Consider the following 16,315-nt stretch of genomic DNA (forward strand, 5'->3'; position numbering starts at 1 on the left):
ATGGGCTGGTCCATAAGCATGCAACATGCTTGCTAATGCTTCTGATGCAAGACCTAAGCTAATGCAAGACCTAAGCTAAGGCTTATCTGAGAGGATTCTCCAAGTGGGTTAAGAGGACTCACTCTAGACTGACCTCTATGGTTCCTACCTAGCTCGTGCTTGACTGTCCCTCCCAGGACTGAGGGCTCACAATGGGATCACGGCGTACGACAAAAGTTCCTTAAAAAGGTACTATTATTGGCTTTCACCCGCTGATTTTACTTCTATGCAGAATCACATCAACAAACTGGAGTCATTGCGATCTAAGATTTCTGGGTGCAGGAAGGAGATTTCCTCTGAGGATATGGCCATCCGGCTACTTGCTCAATTGTCCCCAAAATATGAGAGTTTCTATTCTTTACTTCATAGTTGTTTCTTGGACTGCTACGATCCCATTCATACCGTACGGTTCATACGATACGATATCATACGGTATCGTACAATACGAGTTTTTCTTCCCTCTAAAAAAAAACTTTGAAAAAGAAATCCAAATGCTTTTAAAAAATATAGAAACCCTGCTTAACGAAGATCCCAAATGCCGCAATACTTCGCAACTTCCATGTCCACTCAGTATTCCATATGGGGTTGTTGAGAGACCTAAAAAATCTGGGAAGGTAGACCATGGTTGTTTCTCGTACGCGTACGAATCAATTCGTACGTACGATTCGTACCGTACGATATCGTACGGTACGATATGCCAATTCTGCCCGTTTTTAGCCGTTGCGCCGCCGCCGACTGCGCATTTTTCTAGCCGTTTCTGTCCGTTGTTGTAGCCGTTTTGTAGCCGTTTGCTGGCCGTTTTGGGCATGCTTTGTGGCCCATGTGCCCATTGGACATGCTACATGGCCTTATAAAATGCCCACCCCCTAAGCCTCTCTCAAAGCTCTAGCCTCTCATTACTCTAGTGAGTTGTAACCATCAAGCCCCCCCCTCTCTTGAGTCTTGCTCAAGTGACCATCAAGCCCCCCCCCCTCTCTCTCTCTCTCTCTCTCAACTCTCAACTTTCAAGCCGCTCTCTTCCCCATAGGCCCTCTCTCAAGCCTCTCTCTCTCTCAAGCCTTTAGGCTCTCTCTCTCTCAAGAGTCAAGACTCAAGCCTCACTCTCTCATTTTCTCAAGCCTCTCTCTCTCTCTCTCTCTCTCTCAAGCCTATCCATCTCTTGAATCTTCTAACTTCTCTCTCTCTATTACAATGACAAGGGAGAAGAATGAAGCCTTCAATGTGCATGCTATCCATGTAGAGAAAGCCGATGGAAAGTCCAAGTCATATAGGTGGACTTGTAAGTATTGTGGCAAACAATACACAAGTGGAGTTACTAGGCTTCTCCAACATGTTGGAAAGGTGGGGGGGCAAGTTGCACCATGCAAGGAAGTCCCCCTTGCTATATCCGATGAGATCTTCAACAAGATCAAGGGTGGATTGGGTGCTCACTATGATAGTGGTAGAAGCTCAAGGGCGGATGATGAGGTCATTTCCCCGCCTTGTGATACATCCTCCCCCGCCGCCTCCATCGGTGCCGCCTCCGCCTCCGCCTCCTCAAAGAGACAAAGGCTTGAGTCTCCCATGAGGCAAGCCACTCTAGCCCAAGCCACCGGGGGGTTCTCTTCTTCTCTATCACATCTCCGAGAACGGTAACGGCTAGCGGATATAGAGATTGCACGCACCATTATTGAGTGCAATCTCTCATTCCATGTGCTCAAGGTAGATCAATGGAAGTCAATGGTGAAAGCCATTGCAAATGTGGGCCCATGTGAAGGATGGATCGGCGTCTCCTATCATGACATGCGCACGAAGAGGCTTGTGGACGAGAGGGAAAGAATCGATAGATCTCTCAATCCGGTGCGGGCGGCATGGTCCAAGTATGGGTGTAGCATCCTCTCCGACGGATGGAGTGACCAGAAGAAGAGAGGCATCATCAATATACTCGTCTCTTGCCCTCTTGGCACATACTTTGTGCGGGGCGTGGATTCCGGAAAGGCGGGGAGGAAAACATCGGGTGCATTCATATATCGCCATATCAAGCAAGCCATCATGGAGGTAAGTTTCAACTTTCAAATTGCACTAAAGTCTTTAAAGTTTAGGCTTTAGTATATGTGATATGATCATATGTGGCTATATCATGAGTCATGACTCAAGTCTCATACCGCATACGCTCGTTGCATCCATTCATGTGCATTGTGACATGTAGGTTGGATCGAAGAACGTGGTGCAAGTCATCACCGACAACACTTCAAATTGCCGTCGGATGGGGAAGTTGCTCGAGAAGGACTATCCCTCCATAGTATGGACGCCTTGTGCCTCCCATTGCATTGACTTGCTCATGGAGGATATGGGCAAGTTAGTGTGGATGAAGGAAGTAATGACCGAAGCTATCTCTATTGTTACCTTCTTCACCACAAAGGTGAAGGTGCTTGCCATGTTCCGCGAACATAGCAAGTTGGAATTGAAGAAGCCTTCATCTACACGCTTCGCCTACATGTGGCTCCTCTTGGAGCGCCTCCACGATGTGAAATCCTCCCTTCGCCAAACAGTGGTCTCCACAATGTGGAATGAGTGGGATGAGCGAGAATCGGCGGAGGCCAAAGCCATGCAACGGCTTTGCCTAAAGGAGGAGTTTTGGCAGTCGGTCCGCACTATTGTCATTGCGGTCACGCCCTTCTATAGGGTATTGCGGATGACCGACATGGAGGGAGCCACCACGGGCCTTCTTGTTCACTTCATGGGAGAGGCCATAGCAGAGTTACGCGTTTCTCCTTCCATCGACGAGGAGAAGCGCGATGGTATGTTGGCCATTGTGGAGAAGAGGTGGAAGTGGATGCGAAGACCTATCCATGGTCTTGCCGCTTTATTACATCCGGCTTACAAATCACCCGCCCTCTTCACCAACGTGGAGCTACTTGAAGCCCGAGATGCTTACTTGCCCAAAGCATTGCCGGAGGATCGCCATGGGAAGTTCCTTGAGGAGCTCATAAGCTACAATGACCAAAGGGGAGGAGCCGCGTTTGCATCTACTACCTGTTGGAAGAGGGAATCCCTTGTGAAGCCCCTCTTTTGGTGGGAGACATTTGGGTATGCGCTCTCAAGCCTCCAAAAGGTGGCTTTGAGAATCCTACCTCAAGATTGCTCTTCAGGTGCATGTGAGAGGAACTGGAGTTCCTACTCACTTGTACACACGAAGTTACGTAATCGCTTGAGCACGCAACAGTTAGAGCGGCTAGTGTATTGCCGCGCTAACTTGCGCATGCTGCGCGCAATGCAAAAGATGGAATCGGCGAGACAGGTATAAGTTACAACTTATAAGTTATAAGTTATAAGCATTCAAATTTCAAACTTCAATGTTTATTGAAATTTGGAACCAAATTCTAATACATTGCTTGTCACTTGATCATTGTACAATGTAGGTGAATGTGGATGCATTCAAGCTCACAGGGGGCACTCTTCAGAGTGTAAACATAGTGCAGGATGAGGAGGAGGAGAGGATCTATGCAGAGATCTATCGAGAGCTCGAGTCGTTTGATCGACGACCTACTCGCACTCGTCGTGGGCGTGGAGGTAGTGGCAGAGGAGTGCAAGTAGGAAGCCGTGGATGCACGGTTCGTGGTGCTCCCAGGGACATAGTGCATACCTATGTGCGGCATGGATCGGGTAGCTCCACACTTGCTCTTGCAGATGAGGATGCTCCCTTTGGCTTCTCACATGAGCTTAGAGAGCCCGAGTTCGATGATGAGGGCAACCTTCTTAGCGATGGCGACTTCGGCGAGGCCACTGATGTGTCCTCTTCTCATGAGGATGATTTCAGCGAGAGCTCTGATAGTGATGCCTTTGTCTAGTCTCTCCTTGGGCCTTGGCTCTAGCCTCTCTTTTTGTACTCGCCCCTAGCGCGCATGATCGCATCGCACCTCTATACTTTATGTACTTTTGTTTGTCACTTCAAACTTGTTTAGTTGTTTTTAATGATATTTTGGTTTGAAACAACTTCTCTAGACTCTACCCTTCCAAATTGAAAATGTCTATGTTTGTAGGTGTTCTTTAATTTAAAAAACCGTATTTTATCGTACCGTATCCCAAAATTTCATATCATACCGAATATTCCCGTACGGTATCGTACCGTACGGTATCGTATTTTCGTACCGTGACAACTATGAGGTAGACTGGTAGTGTACACTTGATTAGTAGGATGAGAGGATCTTGCTACATCACTTGGAGATCCCTGGTATAGGTAGGCTAGACAAGTAGATTCTCAAGTTATGTACGAGGGAGAAGATTTGGACATGGCATATTTTGATCTAAAGAGGAGTCCCTAAACCTATCACCCTAGATGCACTGCTCGTATTTGTGCAAGGACGGTTCCTTAGTCATAAACGCTACACTGGGAGATCTTTGGTATTGCAATATCCATCCAAGTTCTTTGTTGGAGACAATCAGGAGATCCAACTCGGAGAGACACATCCATGTTATGGTTCCTCAAGCACTATAGACTCCTCCCCGACAACCTTCCCTCACATTCAAGCTTGAAGCTCCATAGGTTGTAAGTGTTTTTAAATTTCATATCGTAACAAAAATTCCCTTACGGTATCGTATTTTCATACCGTGACAACTATGCTTTACTTCTTACCTCAGGACGGACGAAAGCCATTACCTAGGATGAGGCGGTGCCTATGGTCCTTGATCAGCAGAGCAGATTCAAGGATTCTTCTTCAAAGAAAGGTAGCCATGCTTTTATTGGACAGAGAGGGGGGACAGCCTAACAAAGGCAAAAGTGGGGCACCTCCTTCTAAGGATTCTAAGGACTCCAAAGACTCCAAGGATGCAAAGCCAAAGGGCTCTTCAACTTCTAATTCTTCTGGCAACCAGAAGGTTTGTGATTATTGCTCCAAATAGGGGCACTTATGGTGACACTGCGGGATTCGGAAGGAAAGTCAAAGGACAAAGAGGCAAGTTCATCCGCCAAAGTTATGGAGAAGTCACCTTTCTTCACCTTGATTGATCTCGAGTCCTTTCTATACGTGAGATTTGCAAATTAGGCACTAAGGTGGAATTTATGGAGGACTCAGTGATCATTCGTGACCCTCTCACTAACAAGATCCTTTGGTAAGGCATCGAGGACCATGTCCTCTACAAACTCACGGCTCTTTTGTAACTGCTCATCACTGGAGACAATCCACAATTGGAAGACAAATGCACAAATTTAGATCACTTAACCTTAATAACTAATGAACAACAAAAGCATCTACAAATCTGAAAATGACAATGCTCAAGGTCGGAAAGGGCCGACCTCCCTCCCCCCTCAATACAATATGTATTTCTTGGAGTATTTAATGAGTACAAATTTCAAGGGCTTATAAGCCGGACTCCTCCATACATGGAGTGAATACAAATGTGACAAATATTGTAGATGTTATCGATGACAAATCCATTTGTAGATGAAGATCGTGTCAAAGGCAATCTCCCACCTTCACTGGGCTAGGCACCCGCACTACACTGGTCTTCCAAGACCATGCACCAACAAGCACGCCCGTACTAACACCTGGCAGGGTGATTCACCGCGGAGGGAAGGAAAACCTGGTACTCCCAATAAAAGCTTTCCTCCCAAATTCCTCAAGCCCGCTGACCTTCACTGGCTCTCAAAACTTGAGAGCACGGTCACGGCAAGCTCAAGGAAAGTATAATCTCACATTCTCCCAGTGAGAGTGTGATAGCAGCTACTCTGCACACAAATCAAGGAAGAAAACAAAAATAATAACAATACTCTATTGTGTCATTCTGCTTGCAACTCTTACCTGTGGAAAAGGTAGGTTGTCACATGACCAGCAGTTTATGCTTCTCTAAGACAACCTTCACTCAAATAGGTACATACAGAGCCGGTTCACAGCAAGTACATCTGGTGCAGCAGGTAATACTGTAAGCACAGTAGGTACAGTAGAGTTTTTCAGCAAGAGCAGCCCGTACAGTAGACTTTTCAGCAGGTGCAGAGGGCTGTATAATAAAGCTTCCAGCAAGTACAGCAGGTACATAAGGATTTCCAACAGGTCTTAGGTTCGCTTCAGCACGTCGTATCCAAGCTAGAGGGAGAAAGAGAGAGTGTAATCGGGTACTTGTTGTAACACCTTCGAAGAGAACAAAAAGAGTTTTTGGTACTTCTGTTTCAGCATGCCAACTAGGGGGGGGGGGGGGGGGGAGGGGGGTGGGGGGGTGGGTTCCATACACCGGTGAGAAGAAGAAAAGGAGTCGGGTTTGCTACTTCACGCCAACAGCATGGAAGAGAGAGAGAGTGGGCAAAATCGGGCCCACTCGAAGAGAGAGAGAGAGAGAGAGAGAGAGAGAGAGAGAGCATCGGGTTGGCAACATTTCTCCCCTCCACGTACTCCATCCCCCGTGTTCTCTTTATGGCAAATACATAAATTACTTAAAATGGGTTTTGGGCACCCACACTTATTGTTGCCCAAGGCCAATAACTTTAACAAGTGTGAATACATAACTTTATAAATATAAAGGTTAGGATAGCAACATTTAAAATAAATGAATATGCCAAACTCACCACCTAATCACATGCAATAAAACATGTCAGAAGATAGGGCAAGCTTCACAGCTCACTGGCAAGCGTCCCCGCTCAGTAAGTGGCACATCATGGCACGTAGCTACACATATACAAGTCAAGTGGTCCACTACCACCCAAATAGAATCGTGGCCTTGACGTGTTCTTGGCAATCCAGTAATAAAATCCATAAAAATACTTTCCCACTTATTACCTGGGATTTGCAAAGGATGTAACATCCCAGCCTGTCTAAAGCGTTTAGCTTGATTTACTTGACAATCTGACACTTGAGGACATAATCTTCTACATACCCTTTCATCTTTGGCCAATATAAAGTGTGTCTCACTAAAGCTAATGTCCTGTGTACCCCAGGGTGTCCAGTAGAAGAGGCGTCATGACACTCCTTAAGAATCTTGGACCTAATGTCTGAGACCTGTGGTACACAAAAATTGTCATTACCGAATAGTAAACCATTCCGAATCATCCACTGGCCTCCCGCAACCTGAATGGTAGGCTAGTCACTGAGTCTTGGTCAATCAATGAGCTCCTATCCTGGATCCTCCAATATGGACCAAAATAACTATCAATCCTGCAAAGCTCTCTCAATTACTGAAATAAGTCAATGGAAATCTCGGTGAACGACAAAGTATTCACCTCTCTGATCCGACTAAGCGCATCTGCAACACTATTCATGGACCCCTTGCGATAATGTATTTCAAAATCAATATCTTGCATTAACTCTATCCATCTAGCTTTTCGTCCTCTCAAATCATCCGCATCGCACACATACTTGATCGACTGATGATCAATCAATATCACAAACTTGGAGCCATATAAATCAATCAATCAATATCACAAACTTGGAGCCATATAAATCATGTCTCGAAACCTTGAGAGCGTAAATAACAAGATAAAGCTCCTTCTCAAGGGTTGGCAAACGTGATTGAGTGTCGTCTAGCTTTCAACTCTCGAAAGCAACAAGTCTACCATCTTGAAATAGAGCAGCCTCAATCGCATAGTCACTAGCGTCAGTCTCAAGAACATAAGGCCGTCTAGGATCGGGTAGTGCTAAGGTAGGTGCTTCATTAAATCTTTCATCTTATGCACTCGATCATAGTCAATGCGAGAGGGATGTATATAATCACCTTGGATACAAAACTGGGTGTTTCTATGTGCAAAAGAAAAAGAATAACTAGACCAATCTATCTGGACCTTAAGAATCTTAAACCACTCAATCCCTAATAGCAAGTCTACATGCTCTAGGTGCGTAACTGTAACTCGCGGCAGGTGCCCGGGAGACTAGGGCCTTTGACACACTTGTTGATACCATCAATGCATATTAATACACTTAAACATGGCCACAGCCTTAACACATATCCATCATCACTTTGCATAAAACATAAAAGCTCGACAAAATATCCACAAATGCTGAAAATGAAGCTTGCCCGTGTGACACCGCATAGAGGCCGGAATGGGCCGACCCCCCCCTTGGAGTATTTTATTACGCAAGGAGAATAATATCATGTACAAGCTTTGAGGGCCTTACTCTCCCCACGGGAGATGCTGGATTATCCATATACAAATGCCATAACACAGTCCAACACAAGGCAACCAAGCCGGAACATAGGCTGTAGAAATGCCGAGCCAATAATAGAATCCATATACCTCCATGTGGGTACTGATTCTTCCCCAAAAACCACGGGTCTTCATGCAATAGAGCTAGTACAACAAGTACAACTCTCCATTCAACCGGTACAATAGGTACAGTGGCTGGTATAGTCGGTATAGTGGCTGGTACAGCAAGTATAGTGGCTGGTACAATCGGTACGGTGGCTGGTACAACATGTCCAGCAAGTACAAATGCTGGTCCAGTATGTATAGTGACTAGTACAACAGGTACAATGGTTGGTACAACAAGTACAAAAGCTGATATAGCAAGTACAAAAGCTGGTACACCAAGTACAAGGACTAGTACAACCAGTACAATGGCTAGTACAACAGGTACAAAGGCTTGTACAACAAGAACAATGGCCAGAAATCATAATAAATGATTAAATACCCTTGCCTTCAGTATTTCTTCGCGATGGAAGCCTCCAAAACAGTTCGCAACAGCCAGTATTCTTCATGGGCAGCCTTCAAGAGAGAGAGAAAGAGAGTAGCCATCATTAGGGCAGCCTGTAACGGTGGTAGAGACTAGTGTGCAACAAGAGAGCCTCGAGAGAGGGCTCCAATTTATAGATTTGGGCCTCCCATGAGCTAAAATGGCAAGAGAAGGCTACAATGACAAGTGGAGAGCCACACAATAGCTGGAGTGACATGTGTGAGGCCACTTGTCTCACTTTGATATCCCAACTGGTAGACATTCTGTCATAGGCACTTTGCCAACTCTTGGTATCTCCTCAATTCCAAATGTAATGACGCGAACAGAATTTCCATCGGAATCGGACCAAAAATAGCAACTCTCCTAAATTTTAGGAGTGTGGTCCTTTGTATTCTAGGATCATCCCCCATTCCCAAAGCTTGTACTTTCCAAATATTTAGACATCCTGGAGTCCACCAAACTCCTTTCATACTGGGAAATGTCCAGGCTGGTGACAATAACATAGCCCTCCGGAATATCTCTGTGGTCCTGAATCCAGATCGGTAGCTACTCCACCTTTCGATCCCACACTTGCCGACCCGCAGGTAGGCGTACCTCATAGGTATGATCGCTAAGCATCGTGTCCAGACCCAATTTCTGCACAAGATTGTAATTAACAAAGTTGTGTGAGCTTCTGAGGTCCAGAAGAACGTGGATTCTATGGCCATTCACTTCTCCATAAACTCGGAGAAGATCGTGTAAGCCAAAAACCTTGAGTTGAACAGATAATCAGAACATGAACTAGGGTGAGAAAGTACAATGACTGAAGTACCTCTCAAAGACAACTAGTTGGTTGCCTTCGTCTTGGGTCCTACGTTGTTTTTAGCACTCTTCTTCGGGCACTCGTTACGCATGTGTCATTTTTCTTTGCAGATGAAACGTCGTCCCTCCTCCATGAGCTTCAAAGCCTTGAGGAGATGGTCTTTCTTCACTATAGTCGAGTTAGAATTCTTCGAAGGTTGGTTCGAAAACATTCCTTCTATCGTGCTAGTCATCGGCGCAGAAAACTTTCTTTTGTGCTTGTTCCATTGCTCCGTTACGAACTTGGTTTTGGAAGAGACCATCGAATCATCATAAATATGTGCAGAGTGAATGGCCTCGCCCAAAAGTTTTGCACTTGTTATTCTTGACCTGTAAACGGTACGAGTCGGCTAATCCTGCTACAAAGAAACCCAATAGAGTAGTAGAATCTCTGCTGCAAGTCTCTAAACTTCTGGAGGTAGACCTCATAAGTGAGGTCTTGGGAAGTCATGGTCAAACTGGCAACAAATTGAGCAACTATGTCGTAGTCATCCTGCTCCTTGAGGAACTCTTTCTTGAAGACTTCTTCAAACTGTGTCCAGGTTGTTGGTCCAGGTTTGAGTTCTTTCCACAAGAGCAAAGCCTTGCACGAGAGGAAACCTGCTGCTAATTGAATCTTTTTGTCATCGCCATATGGAGGAAACTGGCAGTGGACTTGCCACTTATGTAGCCACGTGTCCGCAATCTCCTTGGTACGCTGCTTTTGCTTGCCCCCAAACTGCTCCGGTGTGATATTGGAACCTAAAACAGACACCAAGATATCCATGCCCGAGAGAGTATACAAGGTAGTGGTCAATAAAGAGATGGAATTTTGCAAAGTCTGCATCTACGCGACGAACTGTGCCTAATGCTCCATAAAAGAAGCCTCGAAAGTAACTTTAAACTCCCGAAAATCAGATTTAGTCACGAAATCTTTGAAAAGATTGCCATCAACGGCCTCAGGAGCCGAACTCCGAGAGATGTGTTGCTAGAAGCCCACGCTAGGTGTTTTTTATAAGCCCCCAAAAGATTTCTGTTGTTTTGCTTTTTTTTTTTTTTTGTAAGCCACAAACAAACCGTGAAAAAGCCATTCATAACGTCGAAAAGCCACACGTTTTTTTTAAAAAAAACAAGCTGCATGCGAGTCTTTTTTTTCTTTCTTTTTCTTTGCTACGCTTTTTTTAAAAAAGAAAACGTAAGGTTCTTTTTTTTTTAAACGGAAAGCAACAAGAGGACTTTAAAAAATGTAGGCTTTAAAAAAGAAGAAACGCCGCTTTCAGTTGCCCGCCACCTGGCAACCGGAAGAAAGGTCTCCGTTGTCACCTCCGAACAACAGCGAAGTTAAAAAAACATTGCCCAACTGCTCACCGTTCGGCGTGACAGGCTTCCCGGCCTGTTTCTCACGCACAGCCGACAAGCTCTCTCTCTCTCTCTCTCTCTCTCTCTCTCTCTCTCTCTCTCTCTCTCTCTCTGGTTCACGGCCGACGATCTCTCATGCTTCTCTCCTTGCCAAAAACAAAGTCTCTTCACATGTTGTCCAAATCGACCCTTTCCAAGACCACAACCCAATCCGGGTTCGAACGATGTAAACAAGAAACCATATGCTGTCTGGAAAAAAAACAGCAGTATACATGAAAACACATTAGTCATCTCGAACTCATACCTCTTTCTTCTCTACCTACCAACTTGCACACTCTCTAAGGCTCGCTCTGATACCACTGGGAAATCCCCAGGGTCTCCTCGTAGAGCAATCCTGAAACGAGACTCGAAACCTGCAAAACAAAGCCATAAAACGTGAAGGGGGGTGCAAGCATGACTCACCACCCAACCATGACAGTCGCGGGCAAAACCCATAAGACCTGGCTGTCCCCATCAAGCCACGAGCTGAGCTAACTAGCAAGACACACCGACCAATCTCTACTTCATGACGTCCCATACCGCCACAGAGCTACCCTTGCGGGCCTCAAGATTGCTGCCAGCCTCGGCTACAAGAAGTAGGTGCACATCTGCACTAGATCCAGGCTCTTGACCACAGAGACTCAGGAGACTCTGACCAACTGGCTGACCCGGGCCACCCTTTTATAGGCTCTTGGCCAGTCACCGAGCGTCTGCACATGAGCGCCCGCCCGTCAATCCATCCCTAGCCCAGTTTGCCAATCAGCCTACCTAGCTCCAAGCTACCCCAAGCCTCGAAGCTAGTCTTGTGTGCGTGCTGCACACGGTCGATACACTCTGTGCACATGACAACTCTCATGATGGACTATATATATGGGCTACCCTCTTCCTCATTTTATCATCATTCCTTCATCATTCTTGGTGAGCAGCTTCAACCCTCTGCCTACGGAGTCCACTCCTTGCCTACAAGCTGGTTGTATCCACTCTTTTCTTGAGATTAGTTTTGTTGTTTTCGCTCATCTCTCTCTTGGAGCTTCAGCATTTTTGTCATTCGTCTACATCTTTCTGTTGCCCTCTAAGAGAGGGCTCGTCTATGGCAATCTTGCCTCAAATAGAGATCATGAGGCTGTTATAAGTGTAGAACACTCATCCACGACAATCCTGCCCCAAGTAAAACTGTGTCTGTAGCACTCAGTTGCCCAAATCATATCTACATAAGGCTGGCCAGATCCTAGTTATGCTACCACATGATCATCCTATAAACTTGAGTGCAAAACTCGGGAGGACAATCTCAAGGAATGATACCTTTGTTCCATCACTTATTGCATGTGAGATGGGGTTCTTGTATAGAACTTGATTATCCACGGATTTTATCTGTTGGATGGGGCTTGAGTTTTTTTTCGGCATGCAGATACAAAGGTGAAAGTGTGTATTATGGTTCCTTTCTTGGGAGAGTTCAATAACTTTGTATGGGATTCCGTGGTGAGTGTAACGGGAGGCGGACGCGTGTATTGGAATCGTATAAATGTGAACAAGATTACACAAGCTGGCTGACATGTCGTCCCCATAAGGTGTCCAAGTCGGTGTCCAGCCCATAGTGCTCCATTTGTCTTGTTTCTATAAGTTTAGGTCCAACCAAATGGGAAATGGCCATAAGCTGTCCAGACTTCATTAATTTTGGTCCAACCAAATGGGAACGCATTATAAGTTGTCCGGCCACTTATTAATGCGTGTGGACCTGCAAACCAATAAACCTTAGTAGTAAATGAAGTAAGCTGTAAATTGAGTGTGGACGCACTTACCACCTGCAAAACCCATAAGCCCACAGTTTTAGGCCCAAACAGGAGTGCACACACGTGTCAATAAGGTGCCCGGGCGTCCCCGGTCCCTCGGACTTCACAAGCCAAAATAACAAGCATTGTCCAGGCAACAAGACAATGTCACACAAAGTAAGATAAAGTTATGGCATGCATCATTTATGCATTGTGCACATGTAAACTTGGAGAACCACCTATCATCATTCTTGTACTTGAAAATATTCCGCCTGCCATCATAACACACCATGTGTGCATGGCCGGAATCCACACGGGCACCGCCCGAAAGTCCACAAAAGTCCTGCCATGTCCTTGGACTCATATGCATCCACTCATATGATCCATACACATGCCCAGGTATAATACATACATGCATCTGCATGTTTCTAGGCCTGACACGCATCCGCATGTCCCTAGAATATAGGGGTTTGTGACATCCCCCCGGCTTCTAATCAGTTGACCGCAATTGAAAAGCCTCTAGATAGGCCGAATCAAACCCTTTTCCAAAAGTTCATTCACCTGTGCCATAACCTCTTCTTGTTGACTAGCACTCACCCTGTATGGTGGCCTATTAGGTGGAGAGCTACCGGGAATTAGATCTATGCAATGATCTTCCGGCCTCTCGGGTGGCAACCTTGCTAGCAAAGCATTCGCAAAACAATCTTGAACTCATTCAAAAAGTTAAGCTTCTCTTGATCTAATGTACTAACATCAACACTAGAATGTTCAATGGTATCACGTACAAAAACCAAGTAAGAACAAGCTGATTTCTTTATCGCCTTATTAATTTGTACATGGCTTACAAGAGGTATGGTACTTCCAGTAGTACCAGCATCTATAGAGTGCTCACGGCCTCTATGTACAAAGCTGATTTTCTTCTCTTTGTAAGCCTTAATAGGCTCTAAACGGTGATGCCAGGGCATCCCCAACAAAACATCACAACCTGTAAGAGGAGCCACTAAAAAGCTCTCATGGTCGAGGTAGTCCTGTATATGTACACGGAGCTTACCAATGACCGGAGTTACATCAACCTGTTTGCCCTCAAAGGCGGCATCTGCATTCATTTGCATTCCCATGTCTTCCACATTGAGACCTATGGCGGCAGCCATCTGTACGGATATAAAGTTATCTGTGAAAGCATCATAAAAAAGAAACAAAGCAGGCTGATCCTTCAATTTGCCCCAAGCCTTGCATATGACTCTACTCTTGGGCTCATGCCCTGTATTACCCTGCACATCGGGTACAACATTCACAAGAGGCTTTTCCACATTAGGCTCAGCATTCTTAGGATTCTGTGGGCATTTAGGATATATATGATCTTTACTGCCACACTTAAAGCATTTTCCAGCCTTCATGTACTCTTCCAATTGCTGTTTTGAGAGCCCAAAATTGTGGCGTTTACCCCCCGGCTTCTTTTCGGAGTAATCCTTTGCATCTCGGCCATCTTTGGGAGCATTCTGAGGTGGCTGTCCACCCTTTTTCTGGTCATAACCAGTCCTGAATTTGCTCTTGTTTTGACCTGCAAATGGCTTATTTGTGGGTGCTTTTATGTGCAAGTTCTCCGCAATCATGGCTGAGTGTATAAACTCTTGTATGGTTTTATTTGGGTACACTCCCAAGCTTTGTTGGATGATGTGATGGAGCCCCGATTCAAACTTTCTCTTCTTCTCGTCCTCTCCAATCTTCATGAAGGGAGTAACCTTGAGAAGGACTTTCCAAAACTTTGCTATGTATGAAGCAACGGACTCTCCCTCATCTTGGGACAGCCAATCCCACTCCTTGCGTACATCCTTTGCAAAGTTTGGTGGTAAGAATTGATCATAAAACTGAATTTTGAAAGAAGACCAAGTTGGGGTAGCACTTCCATCAAGTATTTTTGCAAGCCACCAATCACTTGCCGTATCCTTGAGATGCATTCCCACATGCTTGAGCATAGACTTTTCCGAAAAGTCTTCATTGCAAAAAGCTATCTCAAACTGTCTAATGAAAGCAAGTGCTTTGGTAGAGTCCATCCGTCCCTGAAAGTTTTCAAACTTTACATCCTTGTCACCGGACTTGAACTCTCGAGGCTTCTTCCTTCTATGTGCATCCCTATGTACATCCTGTTCATCTCCATGGTGATGATGCCGCGATGAAGATTCATGATCCCTCTTCGTTCTCTCTTGAGCCACACTCTCCGAATGAGTGGAAAGCTCAACACGAGAACGGATATGTCTTCTTGGAGCAAAGCGGGAATGAGTAGAAGATCCCTCATCCTTACTCTTCTCTTGACCTGCATCAAGCCTAGCACTAGGGACTCTTGTCCTTTCAGCATTTGGCACTTGCTGTGCTCTTCCTGCTTGTTGTGCATCATGTGCACCACCACGGGCAGCCATGAGGGGTGGCTTCTTGAAAGCTAATGTACCATCTGCTTCGGTGTATACATCACCCTTAACCATTAGGTATGCAAGTGCAAGCTCTCGGGGTTTCTCAACATCCATTTCCTTTGCAATTGCTTCAAAAGTGACTTCATGGACCGAAGCCTTTGCCTTCACAGCCAAGACCCTTTGTACATCCGGGTCATTTTTCAATGACCTAAGCTCTTCGGTTTCAGCCCTATAGCGTCGCACTTTACGCCTCAAAGATTTCAAATCAGAATGCAATGTGTCATGAGTACCTGCATCTCCATACAGAATGCATAGTGTCATGAGTACCTGCATCTCCATAGACATCATTGCCTACACTATCTCTTGCATCCCTTGTACCATGAAATTCACGGTCCTGTGTGTTCTCCACACTGTCAGAAATGTGGCTGTCCATGACACTCAAATCAGGTCACCAGTTATGATTCCAAGCCTCAGACCATTTTCCAATGAGGGGAAAAACTGAGCTCTGATACCAATGTAACGGGAGGCGGACGTGTGTATTGGAATCGTATAAATGTGAACAAGATTCTGAGCACTTAACACTTAAGCATTACAACCACAAAGCTGAAAATGACAGTATACCACATAAAGGGGCCGATGATAGGCTGAACCCCCCCCTTTAGGTTATATTACCAAAAGAGTCTGCAAAGTACAAGATTACGGGTGCCCAGGGATTCACCACCAGCCTGCACCTGATTCTTCGAAATACATTATGAATGAATACATTTCAAAACAAGAGAATCTGTAGGTACATCCACCCTACACACAGGTACATCCGCCCTGTACAAGCCTCTTCAAAGGTACATCCGCCCTGCACAAGAGTATCACAATCCTCACAGGTACTCCGCCCTGCACAAGATGTAAATGGATCTTTAGGCCCTGTTTCCACGCAAGAAACTGATCCAGAAACCTGTGTTCTCCGCGAGCAAGTGTCCCCAATGCTTGCCCTAAGCACCTGCTATACCAGGAATCCTTGAGACACATCCATGCTCACATATTCCATTGTTGTCCGACCTGTTTTGTGCAATAACCAGTCCAAAACAGCAACTTTCTGTCGCGAGAAATCCACCTGTAAAGGGTCCTACAGCCCTGTGGAGGTCCCTAGAGCTGTCCTGTATTGTCCAAGTTGACTTTGGACACCTGTAAACCAGCCCAAAACTCGCAATAACCAGAAATTGCAGGTCTGAAATTTACCAACCAGCCCTTT

The 16,315-nt window shown here is 45.5% G+C and overlaps 2 protein-coding genes across 5 annotated transcripts in view; one reads left to right on the plus strand and one right to left on the minus strand.

Annotated features, from left to right (window-relative positions):
• EDA14 (embryo sac development arrest 14) overlaps positions 1-16,315 on the minus strand; it is a 60,998-nt gene that overhangs the window by 11,748 nt on the left and 32,935 nt on the right. The window lies entirely within an intron of this gene.
• Positions 2,145-3,465, plus strand: LOC147616078 (uncharacterized). Its single transcript, XM_086778708.1, has one exon. The coding sequence runs from the start codon at positions 2,285-2,287 to the stop codon at positions 3,323-3,325; it is 1,041 nt and encodes a 346-aa protein (XP_086634834.1). The 5' UTR covers positions 2,145-2,284; the 3' UTR covers positions 3,326-3,465.

The sequence above is a fragment of the Cibotium barometz genome, chromosome 39, assembly GCF_041138505.1.
Source record: "Cibotium barometz isolate CiBa-2024 chromosome 39, ASM4113850v1, whole genome shotgun sequence".
NCBI lineage: Eukaryota > Viridiplantae > Streptophyta > Polypodiopsida > Cyatheales > Cibotiaceae > Cibotium > Cibotium barometz.